We start from the raw sequence: 26674 nt of genomic DNA on the forward strand, positions 1-26674 counted from the left end.
AGGGTCAGTGAATTCCCCCTATGTCCATGTAGCTCATGTCGTTGGACTTGGGTCACAGGGTGACCCATTGCCGAATGTTGTCCGGGTGGCGCCGACGCAACAACAGCGACACACGCATTTGTTACTTCCATGTCCAGCCCCTTAGGGAACCATGCCCAGAGCCCTGAGTCATTTTTCAAACCCTTATGCTGGACTGGCATAAGCCAGACCAGCCCACTACGCTTACGCTCCCCGGGGGGGGGGGGGGGGGGGGGGACACAACAACGCCACATGTGCCAGGACTCCCCTGTAGTGATCTGCTGCTCACAGGTCTAGTTGTCAGCATGCCACAGCCACTCCCTCATGGCTGGTTTACACCCACACCACACCCATCCAGCACATGCGTCACAGAACATGTGACCCTTCCAATAAAAAGGGCCGGGTGCACGTGCACGACACCATTTCCAACCTCTCTCGGGTGTATCCGTGTGGTGTGCATGTAGGCATGGGGGCCCATGGGCCTCCGACATCACATTCTGCAGGCCCGGAGGTGACATGATGGTGTCCGCACCACAATACCCAATCATAGAGGGTCCATGACTAGGGGGGGCCCAGACTTAGTGGCCCTGGATACACTGCGGCCGGCACAGGCACACCGCCACAGGACGGTGACTTTCAGTGCACTGAGGTAGGGGCTCCTTAAGTGCTGAGCGGGTGTGCAGCCTGCGATGATGCCCTGTCCCGGCGGTCCCGACGGCTCAGGTTTTGTGTGTCCTGCTGGACCGCAGTTTAGGCTTGAGCCAGTGGGCAGCGCGAGCATACCGCCACCTGGCGTCGCCTCCTGGATCACAGAGTTAGGGGCATCTCTAAGGCTGAGCGGGTGTACAGCCTGCGAGGATGCCGGGGGCACTGGTATGTCCTCTTCCTTGGAGAAATCAAGACCCAGTACCAAATTTGAGACCTGGGGGCCCGAGTTGCTGAGCTGCATGATGTGGAGGGGGCCATGTCCGTGGACCCTGGGCTTGGGGCTTGCACCGGCATGTGGTGGGCCCACATTTCTACATGCCTGTGGTGGAAGGTGAGCAGTGAAGCCAGTGTGCGCTGGGGCAGGCATGCACTGCTGGGCGGCGGGACGGGCTGGGATGCAGCTGCCTGGGTGTGCAGGGGCGGACACATGGTTGGAGACACACCGGTGGCAGCAGGTGAGAAGTGTGGCCTGGGTGCGCAGTGTCGGTACTCTCTCTCCCTGTCCCTCTCTTCTTCTCTCTGTGTCTCTCTCACCCCTCTGTCCGTCTATCTCTCTCTCTCCCTCTCGGTCCGTCTATCTCTCTCTCCCCCTCTCTGTCCGTCTATCTCTCTCTCCCCCTCTCTGTCCGTCTATCTCTCTCTCTCCCCCTCTCTGTCTGCTATGTAAAGGTAGTGCGATGTAATGACTGCGTTGTAAAGGTTGTTTCCCGCAGGACACACCTTCTCATCATGATTTTTGTCTTGCAGGCTGTGACCTACGGAGTGTCCCGAGGGGCGCCGCCATGTGTCTTCATTTCTGTTTTAATACATTTTCATTTGTTGCTTCGAAGGTGAATGTGTGATGCTCATTTTTGTGACGACATAAGCATGTCATCAGATGTGATTGAGGCGGAATGTTTGGTACATAATTCCATGTAGTCGATGTGGCATGTCTTTGTCCGGGGGGGTGGAGGAGTCCTGGGGGTGGTGGCGGTGGGTGTTGTGGCTCTCTTGGGTGTCCGAGCTGCATGATGAGTGGCTCCATGGCATCTGTTGTTCTTCAGGTGTGGCTCTGGGCTGGGCTCCCGTTTGTGGTGCAGGCTGTGGTCCGACTTTACACCAGGTCAGAGCAGGTGTTAGTTTCCTGCTGCTAACACGCCTTATCGCATGTTTTGTGATCTTATCGCCGATCTGACTGGTCGTTGAGAATGTTGCGGAGTGGTGTGGTCGAGGCTTTTTGCTCAGGAACGCCTACTCTGCATCTCATTAGCGATAGTTGCGGTGGTCATCTGTGGCGATGTTTTTTGCGGCTGCTGTCGCAGATAAACTGGTGCTATGGGCAGTTAGCACCAGCTTGTGAATGGGGCGATACATTTATCGCGACTTTGGCTGCGATAAAGTGCCGTTAACTCCGCTATAGCTCCATGAGAATATACCCCATTGTGTCCTAAATATGGTCTACAAAAATATTTCCCTATTGTAGTCAATATTTGAAAATCTACACCCAAGTGAATGATATGTTTGTGCGGAATATATTTTCAGTAGTAACAGCCAATAAGGATGCATTCGAACAACATGAACAGTGGCCATACATTATCTCATTTTCCCCTTATTCTTTTTCTTCCATTTCTCTGGCAAGCCAGAAGTCAGCTTAGATGGGATCTTGGATTGTTGCTGGGGTTGGGAAATGCATAATAATTAGGCATACAGTATTCATTCACTGGTACACACAAACAAAACTCTTACATTGACAAACATATGCATGGATACATTTGAACTGTTCTGATGGATGTATGACATTACAACGCATGCTTTTACATCGCATGCTTTTACATCGCAGTTTTTACAACGCATACCATTACAACGCATAGCGCTTTGGGGTGCTGGATAGTGAATAGTTTAATTTACTATTCCAACTCCAGTCCCCGTGGATAGTAGGGAAGGTGTTGGATAGTAAATTAAATCTATTCCCTCTCCTAGAGCGCCCCCCCAGCGCAATGCGTTGTAATGGTTTGCGTTGTAAAAGTTGCGATGTAAAAGCACTGCGTCGTAAAAGTTGCGTTGTAAAGGATGTTTCCCGTTCTGACATCCATACTTATATGCATGTTAGTTCACATCCTGGTGAGTTGAAAAAACGACACATACCTCCAATGCACAACAACGAATGAACATGTGTGTACATTGACAGAAGCAAACAAACATGACTATAAATATGACTGTTATTCTGCTGCTCCTAAGCACTAGTCTAATTCTGGAATCCTACAAGAGCAGAAAATAATACCTATTACAATTTCAAAGATAGTAGACAGAACAAGACAGAACAATGAAATTCTGTGTTCAAGGAAATAGCAAGGCCTGCTATTCTTATCTGACGAGACGGGCTGCACTGATGATTTAGCGCACACAGTATCTTGACAGACTTGGATGAACAACATCATATTTTGGAAGGCATCCTTATATTCAGGGGACTTATCAATAGCAAATAGCAATTGTATATCATCTGCATAGTTGTACATTCTGGCCTACGTGTTTTTTAGGAAGTGCACTTGGGGCGTATGTACAAGTTAAAAAGATGGGGAGACAGGGAGGGTCCTTGGGGTACTCCACATGATAATTTGATCTTGGGTGAGCTGAAGGTAGACAGCTAGACTGATTGCGATTGGTCCTTTAAGAAAGAGATAATCCAATAGAGCACTGTGCCCTGCAAGCCCGCAGCTCTGACACGATCCACCAAGAGCTCATGGTGGACTGTGCTGAAGGCTGCTGATAGGGCAAGGAGGAGGCACTTCATGTCATCCACAACTGAGAGGATGCTTCGTTAGAGTGTTATGGCTGGAAGCCTAAATGATGGGGGTCGAGGAAATTACTTTCTTCTAAGAAGCAACAGAGGTGTCTGGCGACATTTGCGTCTAACACCTTCACTAAATAAAGTAGCAAAGAGATAGGGTGGTACTTTTTTCATCAGGGTAAATGGGTCTTCCCCGGCTTTCTTTAAAAGTGGAACCACTAGAGCATCTTTGAAGAGGCTAGGAACAATGCCTTGGTTAAGGATCTGGTTAAGGAGGGAGATGGCTGGGTCGGGAAGAGGGAAAAGACAGTATTTAGGACCTTCAAAGGGTAAGCGTCATTGGGGGATCCCGATTTAACTTTGGTCAGCAAGTCCACAAGGTAATCCTTGCTGAGAGCGGGAAACTCAGACAGTGTAATTGGGTTGCTGTCTTCAATAGATGTTGCACTGGGGAAAAGACTCAGGGAAATACTTTCTTTTATTGTCTTCATCTTATCAATAAAGAAGGAATTAAGGGTGATGCATAAGTTCTGAGTAGGCAGGATCGGTGTACGTCACTCTGTCAGGATTTGATAGTTCGGAAATAGTTCTGAAGATTTCCTTTGGCTTGTTTGTGGAATTTAAGATTTTGTAAGAGAAGAAGGAGGGTTTAGCTTATATAATGGTTTTTTATATTCTTTAAGATGTAGTAAGTAGACTTCCTTTTTTTCAGGTGAGTAATTGTTCCACCTTTTACGTTCCGCGCGACAAAGTTCTCTTTTGGCTAATTTTAGGTCTTCAGCGAACCATTTTGACGCATCATGATGCCTGGTCTGTTTGGCTTTTTGGAGGGGGTATACGTATTGCTGGCTCCTGTTAGCCAGTTGGTGATTTATTTCTCATGACGGTCTATGCTATCATTTAAATTAGGTAGAATGATTGCCAGTGAGTCACAAAAAGAATTGATATCTACTCAGGTCCAGTTTCTGGAAAGAATTCCAGGACACTGAGGGGCTTCTGAAGGGGCCAGACCAGTAAGTGAAAATGTAATTAGTCAATGGGCGGACCATGCCCAAGGAATGACTGTGAGATTAGACAAAGTTAGATTAGTGGACTAGACATGGTCTAATGTATGGCCTTTTGTATGGGTAAGTGAGAACACGTTGTTTCAAAATGTAAATTGCTGAGCAGTACTACTATCAGAGATGACAGTGTGAGCTAATCCATGATGATGAAAAATAGCCATCAGAAAGCATTGGGCCTTTTTTTCAGCTATTGGTAATCTGAACAGAAGAGAACAACGAGCCATCTTTGAAAAAGTGTCTACTATAACCTTATCGTATGGTACGCTTCTGCAGGTGGAAGATGTGTTATAAAATCTGTAGAAAGTGTATGCAAAGGTCCAGGTGCACAGGTAAAGGCTGGAAATATCCAGTGCAAAGATGTACGCTGGGCACCACATATTCCTGGACATCAGAATAAACAGTTAGCCACAAAAAAAATAGAACCAAATCTAAAGTAGTGTTTACTGTTCTATAGCCAGAGATAACTGAGTCGTTACACATCTTCGTAACATCCAAGTGTAATTATTTAATTGGATCAAAGATAGCTTGTTAACTAAAATGCAGCTTATTTAATCGAACAAGAGGAGCCTTTAGATAAAGAGCTTCTAACTTCTTTTGATCCATCTTTTCTTGTACAATCTTGATTTCACCTAGAAAACACCTTTGAAAGGCATTATAGACTGCTCATAAGTAACTGATGACTCTCAGTAAGGATGGGACAAAGCACCTGCTAACTCATTCTTTGAACCAGAAATACAAGTCATGATAAAACCATACTGTACAAAGAAAAATGCCCATCGAGCTTGACGGCTATTCCTACATTGAACATTTATTAAAAAGTCAAAATTCTGATTAGTGAGGTTTAATTACATATGATTCACTAGTGGGCATCACATTTTTTTTCATTCGGTACACAACATTTTCCTACTTAACAGCTCCTAAAGTAATCATGTTCTTACTGTCGTTGATCATGAGACAGATAACAACAAAACAACATGTGCATTTTAAATTGAATTAAATTACATTTATTGTTTCGAGATGTAGATAAATGTAAATAAAAAAAATAATTCCCATCTAAAGGAACTTTTTTTTAATATGCATTAATAATTATTAAAAGTGATTTTATAGAGGAGGAGCTTGGCGGGCATCAGTGATGGCCGCGTGAGCACAGCGCTCTCCGGACCCCCGCCACTCCCGGCATGATATCCTGACCATATCCTGATTCTTTGCGAGGATTTGTGTAGAGGACACTGGGCTGATCTTCCTGGGACTTTTGGAATTTGATTTGGACCCGGGACGCCGCAGATACGACGGCTTGAACTTTCGGGGTCCGCCCTTGAGGTGCGCCCGGGACTGGGTGCGGCGTTGTGGCCGTCTTGGAGTTGAACAACAGCGGCAGGGGGATTGGACTTGTGGGTCCCCCTCTTAAGTTTCGGTTTTGATTCTGCCTCTGACTGAGACATCTGGCAGAAGAGTCCGGCCTTTGCTGGGTCCGGCGCACGAGACGGCTGTCGGGCCTTTGGCTTGCTTATTCTCCTTCCAGGCTAGTTCACTCCTAGTGGTACCCTCGTCGCTGCTTTTTGGTCCCGACGCCCTACTTTCCTGCGGCCATTTCCATCGGGTCGAGTGAGTCTCCTGGTGACGTGGCCTCCGACATGGCGGGCAGGGGGGACCGAGAGACCCGAAAGACCAAGACGCCCCTGCGTGGGGGCCCGGTCCAGTCTAACGTTATGGACCGTTACACCCATACGAAGGGGTCCCCTGGAGCCGCCCTGCCTGGTCCAAGTGCGGTTGACCACATCATGGACGCGTCAACGGAGCCGTCCTTGCAGGACATCATGGGCGCCATTTCTGGCATGAAGGAAACAATAGGCCAACAGTATGAAGCTCTGGCCCACAAAATCGACACCGTGGCCATTGAGGTTAACTTGATTCGGGCCGACCTCTCTAAAACCAATGAGAAGGTGAAGTCATTGGATCTCAAGTCATCCAGCCTCACGGCAGACGTCTCGGAAATACAGACGGAGATTGGCAATCTCCGTAGGGTGAACGATTTCATGACTCAGCGCTTGGAGGACTTTGAGAACAGGGCACGTCGCTGTAATGTGCGTGTGGTTGGCGTTCCGGAGAATCCAGACCCGCACTCTGTTGATCTCCTGGTCGAGGACCTGATCCAGAACTACCTCTCTCCGTCTGGGTTGAGTAAATTCTTCGCAGTGGAACGTGCCCATCGTGTTCCGGGAGGCCAGGGTAAGCCGGGCGCCCCGCCGAGGCCTATTGTTGCAAAACTCTTCCACTATAGAGATCGGGACGCTATCCTGCAGGCATCGCGCGTGAAGGGCCCGGTGGCCTTTGAGAATGCCACGGTGAACTTTTACCCGGACTTTTCTCAACAGGTTCAGAAACAGCGTATGGGTTTCCGTGGAGTCAAGAAGCGCCTCCGAGACATGGGATTGCGATATGCTATGCTTTTTCCGACCAGGCTGCGAGTTGAGTACAATGACCGAACCTTTTTCTTTGATCGGCCTGATTCAGTGAATGACTGGTTGGACTCTCTGCCGGACCGACCTCCTGTGACTGAGCCCGCCGACCACCCGGGTGGTGCTGAGGGTGGTGCAGAGAGCTGAACTACTTGTCTATGCCCGGGTCTTCGTGTAGAGTAACTTCTTCTGGGATTTTATGCCTAAGTGCCTCTACTGTCTGTGTGTTCTCCTCGTTAGTTGTCTTGATCGGGGTGGCGGGTGGGTCAGGGCCTTTCCTCCTCCGGGGTCTTTTTGTAGAATGGGGGTTCTTGGGCGACAGGCACACTGCATGTTGGGGTGGCTTTTTAGCTTCTTGCAGGGGTGCAGGGTGGGGGGTGTTTCCTTGATCGTTGGGGGGTGGGTGGAAGGGATGTTTGATGTTTGTGTTTTGTTTTATCAAGGCGATTCTATCTTGCTAATGATGTTTTTGATGTCATGCTCATTGAGGGGGGGTTTCGGCGTTGCTGTGTGGGATGGGGGTAGCGGGTTGAGGTTTATTTCGTGGAATGTCAATGGTCTGGGGGATCGTATTAAGCGAGGTGTGGTGTTGCGATGTCTACGACGTTTGTCTCCGGATATTGTTTTTCTACAGGAGACTCATTTGGTGGGCAATACATGTCGTGCAATGAATAGGTGGGGCTATCGCCTCGCCGCACATTCGGGGTTTACCACGGGTTCCAGGGGGGTGGGTATCCTTGTTCGGGCTTCCCTCCCCCTGGCTATTGATGATGTGATCCTTGATGATCGGGGGCGTTACGCCGTCCTCGTGGGACGCTATGAGGGTCGGACCCTTTCCTTGTTTGCCGTCTATGTGCCCCCCGGTCTACAGACTTCTACTTTTTCCGATTTGGGCCGGGTGTTGTTGAACCTCCCTGATAGTACTCTTTTTATAGCGGGGGACTTTAATTCAGTGTTCTCCGGTCTACACGATCATCACCCCCCTAGGGATACTCCTTCGGCCCAACAGTGGCTGGGTGGGTTTCTGGATACGTTTGGCTTGGTGGATTGTTGGAGGCTTATGCATCCTACTCAGCTTCAATACACTTTTCATTCTGGGGCCCATGGGAGTTTGTCTAGACTGGATTATTTCCTGATGCCTGCGGCGCAGTCGCCGGCGGTTCGCGAGATTAGACACCTCCCCCGGGGCATCTCTGATCATTCATCGCTCTGGCTTTGTTTTGAGGTGGGGGTGGAGGCGGCGGGCCGTGTGGCTCCTATTAACCCATGGTACCTCACCTCCCCCGAGACCCGCGGTCTCTTAATTAAGTCTTTGGACAATTATTTCCTAGACAACAAGGGGTCCGTCTCATCGGCGGTATCCCTGTGGGAGGCCTTTAAGACAGTGATTCGCGGGCAGGCCCTTTCCCTTATTGTTGAATCTAAAAAGGCGAGGAATCGGGAGGTGGTGGACCTTGAGAGGGAGATTGCGGAGATAGAGGCTGACCTGGAGTCGAATGTCACACCTGGTAAACTCCACGCCCTGGGTCTGAAACAATTTGCCTATAGGTCTTTGGTTACAGATGCGGCTGAATTGATGTTTCGGGAGCAACAGGGTCGTTTGTATGATGTGGGGGATAAAGCGGGTAAATTGCTGGCATGGCTGGATAAGAAGGAGAGGGCGAATCGTGTGGTGCCTGTGATTCAGACTTTGAATGGTGTGAGAGTGACTGACCCGGTTGGAATAGTTGAATGTTTTGCGGACTATTTTCGTGTGGTTTATTCCCCTGTGTCTGCACGGGATGTTGATGACTCTCGCCTTTTGTTGCGTGATATAGCTCTGCCCAGTGTTTCCGATTTAGACCGAGTTTCTTTGGAGTCCCCTTTCACTACGGACGAGATAGCGACGGCTATTCGCTCACTCCGTTCGGGCAAAGCTTTGGGCCCGAATGGATTGCCTATTGAATTGTACAAGCTACATCCTGATAAGCTGGCGCCCTATCTTCGCACTATGTTTTTGGAATCCCGGGAGCGGGGTATTCTCCCATATGATCAGCGTCTGGCTGCGATTGTTGTTATTCCCAAAGAAGGTAAACCTCGGGACCTTTGTTCGTCTTATAGGCCCATTTCCCTGTTGAATGTTGAACCCAAGGTTCTGGCTAAGCTTCTGGCTACCCGCCTCTTGACGGTCATTGGTGGCTTGGTCCATCCGGATCAATCCGGATTTATCCCGCATCGCAACACGGCTCTTAACCTACGTCATCTCCACGGAGCTGTTGCGAGGGCGGGGCTTCTGACGGAGCCGGCCATTTTGGCTTCGTTGGACGCCTCGATGGCCTTTGATACGGTGGAGTGGCCCAATCTTTGGGCAGCTCTTGAGAAATTTGGTTTCGGACCTGAGTTTATTGGTTGGGTGAAGTTGTTATACGCCGAACCCTTGGCACAGGTGGTGGTAAATGGTCGGGTTACTGTCCCCTTCTGCCTTGGTAGAGGGACCCGTCAGGGATGCCCCTTGTCTCCGTTGCTTTTCGCGCTCGCCCTGGAACCGTTAGCTGCGTGGCTTCGATGGGAACCTTCACTCAAAGGGATCCGTTGGTCACCGGATTTTGAAGACCGCGTCTCGCTTTACGCGGATGACATTCTTCTGTATCTTACTTCCCCGCGTAAATCTTTAAATGTATTATTTGACGTTCTTACTTCGTTTGGTGCTAACTCAGGTCTGGTTATTAATTGGGCTAAGTCTTGTGTGTATGTTCTTTCAGGTGTGTTGCCCCCCTTGCCAGACAGATTTCCTATCCAGGTTGTCCAATCTGGCTTCAAGTATTTGGGGATCTTTATTTCACTGGACTCTTCACTCCGGTTCGAGCGTAATCTCCTCCCCCCGCTTCTTAGACTGCGACTGGACGTGGCCCGCTGGCGTAAGCTAGCCCTGTCTCCTCTGGGCAGGGCTGCCCTTTTTAAAATGATGTCTTTGCCACGATTCCTATACGCACTTCAAAACTCTTTTGACGACGTTCCCGCTACCTATTTCCGAGAGATCGAGAGTCTTCAGAGACAACTGATCTGGGACGGGCGTCCACGTATTGCCCTGGCGAAACTTACCATCCCTTGGTACGACGGGGGGATGGCGCTCCCCGATATCAAGAGATATTATTGGGCCACCCAGCTGTCTGCCATTAACCACGCAATGTATTCCCCGGGTCGCGATCCGGCTTTTGAGATGGATAAACTCCAGCTGCCGGGAGGGGATTTTAATAGAGCGCTTTATTCCAGATCGGCCGGGCGCCATCTTACGGGCCCGTCCAGGATCGCAGTCAATGTGTGGCGTGCCGCGAATGTGAGTTTGGGATGGGAGAATCGACTGACAATGGCTACTCCGCTTTATGCTTCCGAACGTTTGGGATGTCTCTGGTCCTCTAAGGGCTTTGACCGCTGGGATATGATTGGGATATGTAAAGTGGGTGATGTCTGTGTGAAGGGTGGAGTGAAGTCTTTCCAGGCCCTTAAGGCCGAGTATGACTTGAGTGACAGAGAGTTTTTTCGGTATCTCCAGGTCCGGCATGCCCTGGCCTCAGTTCTGACTCCTGATGTGCCACTGCCCGAGTCCTCCCCCCTTGAGGACCGCATTCTGGATGGACACCTGCCCGATAGCACTATCTCCCTGATTTACAAGAAACTGATTAATAATCGCGCTGACTTACTGGTCCGACTTAGGGAGGTTTGGGTCGGGGACGGGTTGGACTTAGATGACGAGGATTGGCAGTCGGCACTCTCTTCTCCGAAAGAGGTCGCCATCCCAGCCCGTCTTCGCTTGGTTCAACTTAAGATCCTCCACCGGGTGTATGTAACTGGTCCGCGTCTGGTAGCAATGGGTTTTTCCCCGGATGGTTTATGCAAGCGTGGTTGTGGGATGAGTGCTACATTTCTGCATATTCTTTGGGAGTGCCCAGTGGTGGCAGCCTATTGGACTGATGTGCTTGCGGTGATGACTGCGGTGACTAGTATTGCCCTGCGGCCTGAGGCCCGACGATGCCTGTTGAATGTGTGGGAACCCACCGACTGTTCTGTGGCTCAGACCCGATGGGCGACCTTGGGATACATGATAGCGAAACGGGACATTGCGCAACTCTGGGGCGCTTCCAGACCTCCCGAGGTCTCGGTGTGGGAAGATAACATGGACTGGTCCATGTTTCGAGAGAAGACCGTCTATGTGGCTAGGGGCAGACCCAGGGCGTGGACGAAGATTTGGAGTCAGTGGAACGAATATCGTGGTGACATCTGTACCCCTCCCTTGGTTGACACTCCCGATGTTACCCTATCTCCCTAGGCTGGCGTTCCCGAAATGTTCATACTGTTCTAAGATGTTCCTGTCCTCCCCGCTGTCCCCCCCCCCCCGGCCTTGCCGAGTCCCATTGACTGTGCTTTCGTCTTCCTGATTAGTGGCTTTCCCCTCCGCCTTCTGGGCTGACTTTGATTATTGTGCATTCGCCTTGTTTAGAGTTAGTTGTTTCTATGTTTGAAAAAACAAAAAAAATTTTATGTCCTGTCCTATGGTTTGAGCAATACTTGATATCTGATTTGTGCCTGGCCACGGAAGTGTTCGTTTGCTTCTTATGTTGTGCGTTGCTATTAGCGGCCAGCCCGTGTGGTTGTAGGCCCATCCTTGTACTTTTTATTTTAATTGCTCAATAAAAGTTTTTAATAAAAAAAAAAAAAGTGATTTTATAGAATTCATTAAAATTAATGTACTTATATTGTAATACAATTATTGTTACCTTAATTTTTATTTCACAATAGGCTAGTACATTTTCCTGTGAAACGGTTATGAAGCAGTTTCTTGGCTTTAGCTGGTTGAGCTGTGGGATCACGGGGTGGTAGGGCACTGGATCCGGTCCGCTTCAGATCTGGATGATACAAGGAGATGTTGTTCTGTGTGGTTCAAGTCGAATCCAGTCTAGGGTTTGTAGCTCACTTTCTTTCATACAGAAGGACAGCAGAAGCGGGTAAAATAGTTCATCTAGTTGTTTTAGTTTCCAGTTCCCGCGCTCCATACTGCCCTTGTGCTCTGCAGCCACTAATGTCAACTTCTTTCCAACATTTTGACTTGATTTAAAATGGAAAACTCATACATGAATGTAAACATATTCACCCGATAAAGGTTGTTCTAATGAGGCGCTGTCTGCTGCTACTCAATCGCTTGTTTCATGTGCTTGTTAAAACATTTTCCACAGGGGCGCTAACTGCTGTACAACATGGCTTAAAGTTTTAAAATAAAGAGCTACGACACGGCAAGTATTGACCGCGTCATTGTTTTTTACATTTTTTACTTTAAGCTTGTTTTTAAAGAGGAAAGTGTTCCTGTGTAATGTAAGTAGGGCTCATGTAAAGCACTCCAGTATACCTTTGGGTCGAGTTCGAACCCCAAAAATTTATTGAATTGGAGTGTAACCTACAACAAAACCAGAACCCTTTGCAAGTCCTTAGTCAGTGAGAAAACATTAATTAAAAATGAAAACTCATTAAATAAAGAACATGTTACAGCTCTGCTATGTAACATGTTTTTTATTTAGTTCATTTTTGGGGCACTTTTACGTAGCGCCAACATCACCAGAGGGTACAGGAGTTACCACCAGTTACTGCACAATATATTTCCTTTCTCAATAAAACACTTTTACGGAGTTTCTTTAACTTCTATTGCACAACTGCTTAAAAAAAAACATATTAATCACATAGGTGAAACTTATTGCATTTGCCAATGTGTGTTTTAGCAGTGACTTACGTGCAGATTTTGGGAATAAGCAAAAGGTAGTAAACATACTCAGAGTAATACAATTATAAGCATAAGTCACCTTTGTGAATCAGGACCTATTTTTAGGTCTCGCCTGTCGATGCGCATGCGCATCGAGCAAGCGAGACTATAGGGGCTCATCCAGACTTTATCTAACTTGCAAGGAATCGTGGCGATTCCTTGCAGTGCCCGTGACTTTTAAGCTCAATGCGCATGTGCATTGAGCTTAAAAGCGCGTGCACATGCACCCAGCCGCCTACTCTCTCTCTCAGCCTTCCCACAACTCCGCCCCCTCACTACTTGATTGCACGGCCGCTAGGCCGTGCCTCCCCTACTCTCCTCCCCCCTCCTCCTCTCCTCCCATGCCTGCCTGCCTCAACTCTCCGCCTCCCCCCCCCTCCCCCTGCACGGCCGCTAGGCCGTGCCTCCCCTACTCTCCTCCCCCCTCCTCCTCTCCTCCCATGCCTGCCTGCCTCAACTCTCCGCCTCCCGCCCCCTCCCCCTAGTTTCACTTGAGTCAGGGCTGAGTCTTTTTTGTAGTCTGGGCATGCCTGTCTTTTTAAAAGCTGGAAACCGCAATTGCATTTTCTGGTTCTACTGCCAGTGCTCGGGTTGTTTTGTTTGTGCTTGCTTCTGCATTAGAAGCGATGTGGAATGGTCGGATTGCACGTTTGGAGGGATTCTTGGGTGATTGCATTTAAGCTCGGAATTCGCTGTGAAAATAAGCCAGCGGGCTAAGCACAGACGATCCAACCTCCTCCCCCGGAGGCGTGCACGCAGCCTGGTGTTTCTTTCAACAGGGCAGGCCTATCTTTGAAAGGAATATTCACTTTCTTGCAGTCGGACAGCCGCTGCCGGGGCAGGGGTGTAGGCACCGAACTGTGTCCCAGGCACGGAGGCAACCGCAGACCTGCTGCCTCTTGCTACAGGCAGCTCTGGCCCGATCAGTAAATATTTCCCCGAAATCGCAACAGTAGACGACGACACATTGCTGTATTTTCAGTAGACAAATACACCTTTAGCACAACCTCACAGCTACATTCCGTCGATGTCCTCCTTTTTTTAATAAAACGGGGAAAACCCACCAGCCTTTCAGGCTTCCAGTTTAAAAATTCCCCGGTGCCTTTGGAGTGGAAAGCCTGTCATTGCATTCGTTTTTTTTAACGTGGTCGAACTTCGCTCGTGTTTTGGTGGCAGGTATGTGAATGTGGTGTCTAACTATGAAGGCAGCAGACTGCACTCTGCATTTGTTGTTTTTGCTTTCCCCCGTAGTTTGGTGTATTACCGGTTTCAGAGCTGTTTGGGGAGAGGGTGTGCTTGGCTTCGGCCCATTCCTGTGGATAGCACGAGTGTTGGGCTGCAGCTCTGTGTGCTAATGGTGTAGACTGTAAACATGACTCTGTTGCCGGTGCCACACTGCACGTAGGAGTGCTGCGTGTTGCTGCGCTGTTCACTAGGCCTGTCGGATTGTGGGCACTGGCTATCTTCTCATGCTAATGCCAGCAGCCCGTGAGAGCCGCTCTGCTTGACTTATTGATCGTCTCTGGACAAGACTTTCAACTTCCCATGCACGCAAAGACAACCATTTAATGCTGCGATGCAGCTGATCTGCGGTCAGAAAGGACCAGACTTCTCAATAATTGGCGGGCGGGTGGTCGCCAGCTTTATGTGCGGGTCTATTTTTAACTGTAAGCTGTTTCCTAAGCGTTAGAATTCCGTTACAGCCGCCCCCCCTGAGATTGGACCAGTTGCCTCCGTTAGCTTCGTGTTTTCATTTTAGGTCTGGTGTTAGGCAATTTAATATTAGTAAAATCAAAAGGTCCTGGCGTTATCCAGCACCTTTTCATTTTATTAAAGCTATTTATTGACGAGACCTGCCTCTTCCCTCCCTCCCCCCCCACCCCCATTGGTATATTGCTGTATCATTCACATTTTTTTTAAAAGAGACCAGAACAAAGCTGGAATGCTAGTTACACCTTTAATTATTTAAACAACGGCCTGGCTTGCTAACCTTGCCTTTCAATCTGCCTGCTGGCAATGCGGCATCACAAGTGTAATACATTATTACAGTAAAGTAGCTATGCCAGATGAGTTGTGGTTATATGCCAAGTAAATAGAACACCAGTGCACTTCCAAGATAGTCACTTTGATCCCTTCGCTATTATAGCGTTTCACAGATAGTCCATATCCTTGATCAGAAGCCAATTCCACAAAACCAGAAGGTGTAGAAAATTCAAGCCTTTATTTTGCAAACGCTATGGTCCACAGCCGACACGCGTTTCGCCCCCTTCGGGCTTTCTCAAGGCTTTTGTAGTGTGATTATAAATCTCAGTTCCTGTATCTATATGAGGTTATTAAAGTGCTACTGTTGTATCCTTATCCAGTTAATCTTAGCCTGAACAGTCGTTATGTTATTGCAGGATCCTTTTGTTCATATCAAATACGTAGTGTGGCGAATCAATCTTCCCAAAAGCAATCTCAGTGTGCAGCCATGCTACGTTCTACAACCTCAGCATAAACAAAGATCCGCTTTGAACACCGTCCCTGCAATCTACCACCACCACGTCCACGTCCATCACCACCCCGTCCACCACCACATCCACCACCACCATGTCCACTACATCCACCACATCCACCACCACCACACCCACCTCCACCACCACCACGTCCACCACCATGTCCACCACCACCACCATGTCCACCACCACCACCATGTCCACCACCATGTCCACCACCACCATGTCCACCACCACCACATTCACCACATCGACCACCACTTTGTCCACCACCACTTTGTCCACCACCATGTCGCCCACCACCATGTCGCCCACCACCATGTCGCCCACCACCATGTCGCCCACCACCATGTCGCCCACCACCATGTCGCCCACCAAGTCCACCACCATGTCGCCCACCAAGTCCACCACCATGTCGCCCACCAAGTCCACCACCATGTCGCCCACCAAGTCCACCACCAACACCACAATCCACCACCACCGCGTCCACCACCACATCCACCACCACGTCCACCACCACGTCCACCACCACGTCCACCACCACCACATCCACCACCTCGTCCACCACCACCACGTCCACCACCAACACGTCCACCACGTCCACCACCACCACGTCCACCACCACCACGTCCACCACCACCACGTCCACCACCAACACCACAATCTACCACCACCAACACCACAATCTACCACCACCACATCCACATCCACCACCACCAACACGTCCACCACCACCACGTCCACCACCACCACGTCCACCACCACCACGTCCACCACCACCATGTCCACCACCAACACGTCCACCACCACCATGTCCACCACCAACACGTCCACCACCACCACGTCCACCACCACCACGTCCACCACCAACACCACAATCTACCACCACCAACACCACAATCTACCACCACCACATCCACCACCTCCGCAGCCACCACCACCAACACGTCCACCACCACCACATCCACCATCAACACATCCACCGCATCCACCACCACATCCACCATCACCACCACATCCACCACCACATCCACCACCACATCCACCACCACCTCCACATCCACCATGACATCCACCGCCACATTCACCACCGCATCCACCACTGCATCCACCACCACATCCACCACCACCACATCCACCGCATCCACCACCACATCAACCACACCCACCACCACCACATCCACCACCATATCCACCACATCCACCACCACATCCACCGCATCCACCACCACCACATCCACCACATCCTCCACCTCCGCATCCACCACCACATCCACCACCACATCCACCACCACATCCACCACCAACACATCCACCACCACATCCCACCACATCCACCGCATCCACATCCACCACCACATCCACCACCACATCCACCACCACATCCACCACCACATCCACCACCACATCCACCACCACCACATCCACCGAATCCACCACCACATCCACCACCACATCCACCATCACCTCCACATTCAATCGCTGACACACACAGCACGTTCCCATCTAATTGTGTGTATACAGTACAACATATTATATCCTATGTCTTCATTAACAATATAGTGTATCTGTACTGAATATATATCCAGCATTTCAGACTGCATTTCAGAGCTTTTAAAAATGTTTATGGCTTTTTTTTTTTGAAATTCTTTAGCATTGGCTACAGGAAACAAAAATGCTAAAGATTTACAAAAAAAACCCATAAACAATTCTAAAAGCACTAACTCTAATGCTGCGAGACCTATTGCATTTTCAATGCTTGTTTTCTTTCCCACTGAGTTGTTATGGTAGCTCTTACACCACAACGTGCGTATCTGTTAATCTTTTCCATTGGGTATATTGTCTGAATGAAGAGTGTACCTTTTTTCTCTTGCAGAAAGAAGAAGGGGGGAAAAGGAGCTTCCCGTCTGGATAAAGAGTCAGAAGTCGAACGAGCAAAGGCGAATGCTGCTCTTTGGGAAGCCCGACTGGAGGTGACCGAGTTTTCCAGGGTGGAGTATCGGGAGGCTGCCCGCAGGCTGGCTAGGAACAATGAGGAGTTAGCAAAGCATCAGTACCAGATTGAGAAGGACACAGTGGATATCATTGGCTTCCTAAAGAAACAAGACCAGCAGAAGGATGAGGTGGTATGTACTGAGTATTCTGAAGCAAGGCAGTCATCCTATATGTGTGGAAACAAGTTATTGTTCAGTGCTTTTGGTACTACTGGTACAAATTGTCCATTCACAGAGCATCACATAACGTCATGCTGGCTGAATACATATTAATAAGGCAAGTCCCAATTTGCAACTATTTGTGATTGCCTGCGAACGCAGGGATAAAGGCCCTGTAAGGGATAACAGACAGCTTTTACATTTGCTTTACTAAACAGGAAATATTTTAAAATAAAAACAGGCTGTGCCCATTAAAGGGGCAATTGCTGCCTTTAAAAAATGTTTACGGCTAGGGAAGATATCAGAGTTAATATGCAGATGTCCTGTGGAACACTCCTGTTCCCACCCAGTCTGGGTCGGTTGTTGCCCCCCCGCCATTACCTACTTCTCTACGGATTCCCTTACCACCACCTTTTAACAGTGCCCCTCAAGTCTCCATAACCACTCTCCCTATAATGCATTTCTTTTGTTTTCTAGCGCCACTCATACCAGTGTAAGGTGTCAAAAGCACTTTACATCACATTACACAGAGACAATGAATCATAAGTGTGTAAATCAGTGTATAGGAAATGTTACATCAGAGGACTACAAGGTGTAGGAGTCACGGGTCATCCATACTGGTAGACAGTATAGTTTAAGAGTGCTTGGTCTTGAGAAGCACAAACTCAGAATTTAAAACTTAACACCATGGTTCGGGGTTGGCTTTACTAATAAGAATTTAATTCTACCCACGTTAACCCTTTTTTGCAGCATTAGGATAATGAAAGACTGGGAGGAAAAATCACAAAGCTCTAATATATCCTTGCAGTTTGCATGCAGCTCTAAGATGATAGTTAATAGCTCACTGTTCTATATTAGGATTGAAATGTATAAACTGCAAGTAACAAAAGGGTCTCTCTAACAGAAACAGTAACGCACTGACCTATTTACATTGTATGCTCTTTGTGATCTGCCTGGTACACGTGCTTTGCAGCAGGCATTTTAACCGCCTGCCCTACTTCATTACGAGTCAAATCTTTCATTAGACAAAGCACGATCTCTCTGCAGCAGGTCGATTAATCAGCAGACTTATCTTAAAATTTTTATGGTTGCCTGAAAATCACTAGAGGCAAAGACCATGACAGCAAGTGTTCTTAAAATCCTATTTTACTTGAAAACAGGGCACCCCCACAAAGTCAGCAACCGGTGACGTGGCACGGGAAACATCACTTACAACGAAACTTTTACAACGCACTACCATTACAACGCGGTCATTACAACCAAACCATTACAACGCATTGCGCTGGGGGGCGCTCTAGGATAGGGAATAGGTTAATTTACTATCCAATAACCTTCCCTAGTGTCCACGGGGACTGGAGTTGGAATAGTAAATTAAACTATTCACTATCCAACACCCAAAAGCGCTATGCGTTGTAATGGTATGCGATGTAAAAACCGCGTTGTAAAGGAATGCGATGTAAAAGCATGCGTTGTAATGTCATACATCCACGTGGCACTGATCGCACCACCCCATAGCCCGCCCTGCACTCAGGCTTCCAACACAATATCCAAAATGGGAAGCTGTCCCGTGGGGACAGTTTCCTCATTGCAAATCAATTACAACTTCAACTGGGGGCTGATAACTGATCAATGGTTTGCGACTTCCACAGCAGCCACAAAGCATTTATACATCTCTTTTGGAATTTCCAATGGGAGGGGGAAGCCCCTTTCCACCCCCCTCCTATTTATGATTTCTTCTAAGGTCACTAAAGGCCTTTTGAAGAAAAGGGCTTTTATACATGGCCAAACACGCAGAGTTTGTAACTGTAAAATTGTTACATACATCTGTTCCCCAGTGCTTACATAATCCTTGTTTTGTTTTCATGGCTTATCTTAATTTTGCAGAAAACAGAATTCCCACTACCATCCAATAGTTATTAAAATCTCATAGCATTGCGAGTTTTCTTTCCCTTCTTTTTCATATTTCCTAAGAATATCACTTGAATGTCTTTACTGTCTCTACCTTCACCTCTTCCATCTCTCAGAGACAGAAATTCTGTCCATGATTTAATATGGTAATGCAAGTAGGCTGTAAATCTCCTTGCGTTAGATGAGCGTTCATAAAACCTTTTGAGTCTTCCCCTACAGGTCCTGCTAGGGATATAATGACTCCTGCAAGTAACCCTTTCTAAGTTGCATAGTTCATTCATTTTGCTTGCATTCATCCTCCTCTTCCGAGGACTTCCTAATCTGTCTCATTAAGTTACCTACTCTTTCATTCATTCAAGTTTTTGACTCATTTAGTCTGTCCAACATAGCATTTGTTTTGAGGATATCATCTCTGATTTTGGGCATCATCTCTATTTGTGGGTTGTTCTGAGAGAGATGAGGTTCTGGATAACCTGTAGAGTCTTCCTAATGTGTTCCTCTTTTGGGCGAGACAAAGTCTGATCTTCCTTTTATCTTTAAAGCATAATTTAAGATCACAAGCAGTTTCTGCACATGATTTGGAGCAGTCACTGGACTGGTTGACATAGTAGACCCAATATTCTGTTTATTAACTTAAGCTAATGGTGATCAGGGAGATGGACTTGGGTGTCCACTGTGCTGGCTGTGCTAGGCTCTCTGCTGGGCTGAGCTCTATTCTGCACTATGGATGCGATTGAGCTCTGGGCCGGGCAGGCACAGGTGGGCATGGGATAGACATCAGTCTGGCTCTCGACTGGGCTCCAGACTAGGCCGGCCCCTCAATTTTACTGGCTGTAGTTCTGGTTGGATGTGACAGAACATCAGGCAAGGCTGGGCTGACAACAAGGCTGTGTAGCAAGATGTTTAAAAATCAAGGTAAAATCCAGCACCCCCACACCTCCCTCACACCAGGGCGCAGACCTCTGGGGTATTCTCCGGAGCTCCTTAAAGGCCTTTATGCCTGCAACAGTTTGGCCTTAGAAGTAATGTGTATTTTAGTTTCTTTCTATGGTTCTACACAATGCCTCTACCTTGCCCCAAACCTGAGGTTTGAAGGGATGTACCCATTAAGTCTGTAGATGTGTGCCAGTTTGGTAAACTCCTGAAATCCTCAGTTATGCAAACTGGTATTTTCTTCATTTACATGATTTGTTACTTCTGTGTTATTTTATATTAATTATAGGATGTTGTTCCTTTAAATTAATGGATTCCAATCAGTCTTTTTGATTTGCTGGTACTCCACGAGCCACAGTTCTGCCTCGCTGTCCACATTCATATGAGTCCTTCCTGGTGCCCAGACCCTAATGTTCACCTTCCAGGACTCACAACCACACCACAGTAACCCCCCCACCCAAGTACCATTATTCAACAGATAAGGTTTTCAATTTACTGCTAGTGGTTTCTATAATTATAATGAGCTGGCACTCTCATTCGCAGAGTGGGCCTTCCATGAACCGTAATTGTATTCCCTCCTCTGTATTCTAACCGTTTACGCTCCCTCATATACGTGCCTCTTAGAAGTAGTACTTCTTTGCTTTCCCTGAAAAATCATAGTAGAGGCATAGATATATACCAACATTTTCTAGGACTGCAGAATTTATTACTCTAATTTCAGTCCTGGAATATTTGGGATGAGTGTACGCTTTTGTGCATCTGCAACATAGAGATTGAAAATATAGGCATGAATCATGCTTGCAATTCATGTGTATGGTCAATAAAGGATGTAGGGCAATGAAAGATGGGTAACGTCAGCATAGAACATCTGCATATTCACACACAACTTTGGGCACCAGGTTGCCCAATTTCTCAGCCAGTTGTGGTGAAAATCAGATGCAGAATTCTCTGGCATGTAAACCTCAGTAGGGATCTTCCCCGTGCAGAGACTCAAGACCTGCCACCTACGACTCTATAGTCTATTACAGGTGGGAACGTTTGTTTAACTTTAAAGCACATTTGCTTATATCACTTAGTCAAAAGCCTGATTTAAAAGATAGTTTATATCCCGAGTATTCTTCTCAGTTTTGCTTGGAATTGGCTGTTTTTTAGATGGTTTTGAAACTCGTTGATTCTCAAAAGCATCCATCTTGTTACATTTTCAAATCACTTCCCCCAAATTTAACAAACGGTACCGAGCCTCCATTCTCATCAATAGACTGGAATTTGAGCTGTGAAGGTTCACAAAGGTATATTATTCACCTTTCTTGTTTACCCTCCACAAGTACCCCTAGGGAATACTACTTCATCGGCCCGGACAGTATTCTACATGTAGCTGATGACACTCTATTCGTCTTTGGTTTTCTGAAACATTGACAAGGTAATTCAATCAGCCACGCCTTTGAGAAAATTGGCAGACTGTCTTTCCATCATGTGTATCTGAATGGCAACAAATTTCCTTAAATGAAACTCGTCAAAAATAAAATAATATTCATATCACCACCGCTGACAGCATGTCCCAAATCCCGTTCCATCAAAAGTAGTCCATAGGTTAGGTGTCCAGATACACCACTAGCTGTTGCTTGGTCCACAGATCTCCATGGTTACCCCTAAATGCTTTTATCAACCAAGGATGTGAAAGAAGTCTCCCATATGTTCAAAGCAAACATCATATTCCCATTGTTAACGCATTGATATGATCTGGAATTAACTAAGGAAACTCAATTTACCTGAAACTTCCACCCAAACTCCCAAACCAACTTCAACTAGTACAAAGGTCAGTGCGTAGGCTGACTACAAAAGTCCTCACCCCGCTCCGGTTACCCCTACTCACACAGATCCAAGTTTAAAGCCCTGGACATTGTCCACGAGACAATGCATGGTAGCAACCCCGATGTCTTATCTAATAAAATTGTCCTTTATTCAATGTCTGGACTGTTTCAAGCCTCTAACCACAAGCTCTTTACAGTTCCAATAACCAGTTTAGCAAATTACAGGAATCGCCCTGCTCACTTACCGCTGCCAAACTGTTAGAATAGTGCTCATTTGCTGAAGCTCCTTGATGCTGTAGAATAAACCTTCAAGACCAAAACAGATTTGTGCAAAGGACAAACAGAAGGAAAATTGGGGATATCATGCATGTTGAAATGGCTACCACATGCTAAACAGAGGGGTTTTCATGAGCTTTCTGAAACACAGAAGATATTATCTTTGTGTCAGAAAGCTCATGAAAACCAATCTGTTTAGCATGTGATGGCCCTTTTAACATGCTTTTAGGAAATCGCAATTCCTACTTTTGTACATATGGCCTTTAGTGTCTTTGCAAAGAACGAATAAAATGCAACCCATGACAGTATTCATTGCTAGTCTTTCAAATATACATCTGAAAACTCGAAATTGATCATGAGCGCAAATAATGAAGTGCGCGTGTTAAATAGCAAAGGCATATTTGCGAATCACAAATTATATGTAAAAATGCTAAATTAAAACCTTTGTGTGAAAGAATTGAAGATTCCTTCCCAATTAGCACAAAGCCAAATCAAGGCACCTTGTAGAAAATGCATCTCAAAATAAAGCAAAGTCAGTCCTGCCAAGTACCATGCATAAAGGGTTAGACTAACGCATTTTAGTGTGCCATTCCGCATCACTACACTAAAATGCATTAATTACTCATTTACAGCTCGTCCGATGAATGCGCCATGAGGCACTACAGAATGTATTAACAACAAAAGTGCTTTGGGACCTTGCAGTGCTGCTTACCTGCAGCGCCCCAGGCAGTTTCCTTAGCCACGTTCAGTACACACCACTGTTGCTATGGTGACCAAGTCATCACTGTAATACATTGTTTCTCCAGCGATGGGCGGGATGAAAAAAAAGTAACATGGATTTCTTTTCCTAGATGTAATCTTAAAAGAAGGCACCACCGGACCCACAGGGACTCGGCTCAGCACGGTCTTGCCTTCTTTTACTTTACAGGCAACAGGGTGCTTACGCCACACCTAATGATTCAGGCGGCCGCTCAAGGCTTTTATCCCCCACTCCGCGTGAGCCACGGTGGTTAAAGTGGAGCTCTGTGCACAGCCAAGTCGCCCTCAAGGGTTAAAATTCGGATGGCGTTTATTTATTTATTTATTTATTTATTTATTTATTATTACATTTCTTAAGCGCTCAGCTACCCGTGGGTTTCCCGGCGCTTTGTGCCTACTGCCTACTGGAAATTTGAGTCAATGGCAAAAGTAGGAGGAAGAGTCCAAACAGTCAAAAGATTATCCCAGATGTGTCCAATGTAGGCCACCAAAGGATGAACCCATGGCAGGTTTTCAGGATAACCGTTGACTATTAACATAGGTCAATTATATTCATTGGATCTGTATTTATCTTAGTTAGCTATCCTGAAAATATGTCATGGATCTGGCTTCTGCGTTGAACGCCGCTAGAAAATGGTCTAAAATATTGGAGTGCTGGCGTGCCCACAGTGGACTGTTAGCTGAGCAAGAGATTGAGTGCAGTCAGCATTACACCATTCATTGTGTTTGGTTGTCTGTGCGCTGACCTAGAAGGCTAAAAGGTATGATTCTTATATATCAGGTTAAACAAAGAAAACCTCGGAGCGCATGTATATACACTGTACTTTTCCATCATTAAGGCATCTTGAAGTAGGAAGAATGGTGTGTTGCTTGTTTGGACTGTTCATTTGCATGTAGGAGAGTACAACTGGGTTGAGAGATAATACAGTCCAAGGTGTGATACATGAGATACAGACTTAAACAAAATATAATGATGTATAAAATTTAATATGAAATCAATCTAAAAGACTATATAGCTCTTTACTACCAGTGGACAACATAAGAAGCAGTCCTATTCCACCGACAAAACAGACCAAACCCTCATGGACTTCCAAGTGAATATGAATGTATGAATGAATAGGATTTCTAAAGCATGCTGTTACTCCAAGGAAGGGGTGGCCTGGATCTGGACTCATTATCAGATTATCAGAAGACCTGTTACATCTGTAAGCGCAGTTCTTCACCTTACCACCTAAAATTGAGGCATCATTTTCCACTTTTTTCAAGTTGAATGTCACACAAGTTTAAAAAGCAGCTGTTACATTACGGATAATCATGGGTAAGGTCATCCAGCTGCACCAATTCAACCTTAACCAGTGTAATTGTAATTGTATTTATAAAGTGCATACTACCACTGATGAGGCGTTGAAGTGCTTTTCGGTGAGAGGCACGTTTCCGGAGCCCAAAGGATTAAAGGTTGATTAGTATAGGGAAATAAAAGTTGTTCATTTGAGCCATGGACATGTGAGTCTGTTAGTTTGATTGAACAGGAAAGAGGAGGGAAGAGTCAGGATAGTGTTGTTTGGGAGAGCATATTAGTAAGATGAGGTTTGGGATGAGTCATAGGAGGGATAGAGGAGGAAAGAGTTTAGCAAGGGTTATTAGGAAGATCATAATAGTACAATGAGGTTTGGCTGAGTCAAGGAGGAATACAGGAGGAAAGAGTCAAGAAAAAGTCTTAGGGAGATTATAGTAATTTGAGATATAGGATGAGTAAAAGAGTAGAGGTGGAGGATATATTCAGAGAGGTTTAGGATGTGAGACAGAGTAGTGCATTGGAGAAAGTTGAAGGCTTTTTTATTTCTACATTATGAGTAAAATATATAGATACATAACTACATAGAAAGGGTATACATGTATAAGGAAAATAACAAAAAGATATGAAATTATATTGTATAAAGTTCCATGTATGCACTTATGGATAGATAGTTAGAAATTAAGACTTTCATGTGTTACTGTATGTAAAACTAATTTATTTGTGTATTTTTATCACATTTATTTTTAGATTTCTTTTATTTTTATATTTTTCCCAATATTTCAATAGTGAAGCACTTATAGATGCAATTGTTATGTTTACATTTATATATTGTGATAGAAAAATAAAATAAACAAAGGCCCATTTGCAACTATCAATCAAATAACATATTAAAACTATACAGTGACCAATGTACATCTTACACAAAAGCACAATTTATGGACGGAATGAGGAGCAATGTCCGACACTCACCCCCAATACAGACATCTGGGCCTAAATCCATTGTTTTTTTTATCACCACGCTACCATAGTTTGAACCCAGCCATATGCAGCTCAATCTTGACCATGCTCCCCATGGGAACAGTCCAGCCCTAACTTCCAGGCCGGTCCTCCATGTAAAGGAAACAAGCATCCTAGGTCTGGTTTCAGGGTATCACCCTTCATCAGCCAGGATAGCCTGAATCCAGTGGCACGGTGAGCATGTGACCCACATCTGGGCATACCCGTCCCACTTAGGATGACAAATGCAAAAAGAACAGTTGATAGACTGAATGCTGAACTATGTCAAATGTTCACCCCAGTACAAAAATGTGGGCCTAAATCCATCGTTTTTTTGCTCGCCATTCCAGTTGGGCCAAGCTATATGCAAATCAAACAGCACCAGCACTGACCCATATATCACTGAGGTGACCCTGTGACTGCACCGGCACTGGCCCATAAATCACTGAGGTGACCCAGTGATGGCAGCAGTACTGGGCCATATATCACTAAGGTGTCCCTGTGACGGCACCGGCTCTGGCCCATATATCACCGGGGACACCCTGTGACGCCACCAATACTGGTCCATATATCACTGAGGACATCCTATGATGGCAGCAGCACTGGCCCATTTATCACTACGGTGACCCTGGTATGTCACCAGCACTGGTCCATATATCTCTGAGGACACCCTGGGATGGCGTAAGCACTGGCCCATATATCTCTAAGGACACCCTGGGATGGCGCCAGCACTGGCTCATATATCACTGAGGACACCCTGTGACGGCACCAACACTGGTCCATATATCTCTGAGGACACCCTGTGACAGCACCACAGTGGTTCATATATCACTGAGGACACCCTGTGACGGCACCCACACTGGCCCATATACCACTACTGTCACCCTGTTATGTCGCCAGCACTGGTCCATATATCCCTGAGGACACCCTGGGATGTCGCCAGCACTGGCCCATATATAACTAAGGTGACCCTGGTATGTCGCCTGCACTGGTCCATATAGCCATGAGGACACCCTGAGATGGCACCAGCACTGGCTCATATATCACTGAGTACTCCCTGGGATGGCACCAGATCTGGCCCAGATATCACTGGGGTGATCCTCGGATGGCACCAACACTAGTCCATATAATACTGAGGACACCCTGGGATGACACAACACTGGCCTATACATGGCCGGCGCTAGGCATTGGCAGCGTGGGCAGCTGCCCAGGGCCTCGCACTCAGCCCACCAGCATGGGGCC

The 26674-nt window shown here is 46.8% G+C and overlaps 1 protein-coding gene across 1 annotated transcript in view; it reads left to right on the forward strand.

Moving 5' to 3' along the window:
- BBOF1 (basal body orientation factor 1) overlaps nucleotides 1-26674 on the forward strand; it is a 134837-nt gene that overhangs the window by 45488 nt on the left and 62675 nt on the right. Inside the window, exon 2 of the mRNA XM_078659872.1 lies at nucleotides 17176-17425. Within this exon, the coding sequence (XP_078515998.1) occupies nucleotides 17176-17425 (250 nt within the window). The remainder of the gene's footprint in view (nucleotides 1-17175; nucleotides 17426-26674) is intronic.

This window comes from Lissotriton helveticus, chromosome 9 (genome assembly GCF_964261635.1).
Source record: "Lissotriton helveticus chromosome 9, aLisHel1.1, whole genome shotgun sequence".
Taxonomy (NCBI): domain Eukaryota; kingdom Metazoa; phylum Chordata; class Amphibia; order Caudata; family Salamandridae; genus Lissotriton; species Lissotriton helveticus.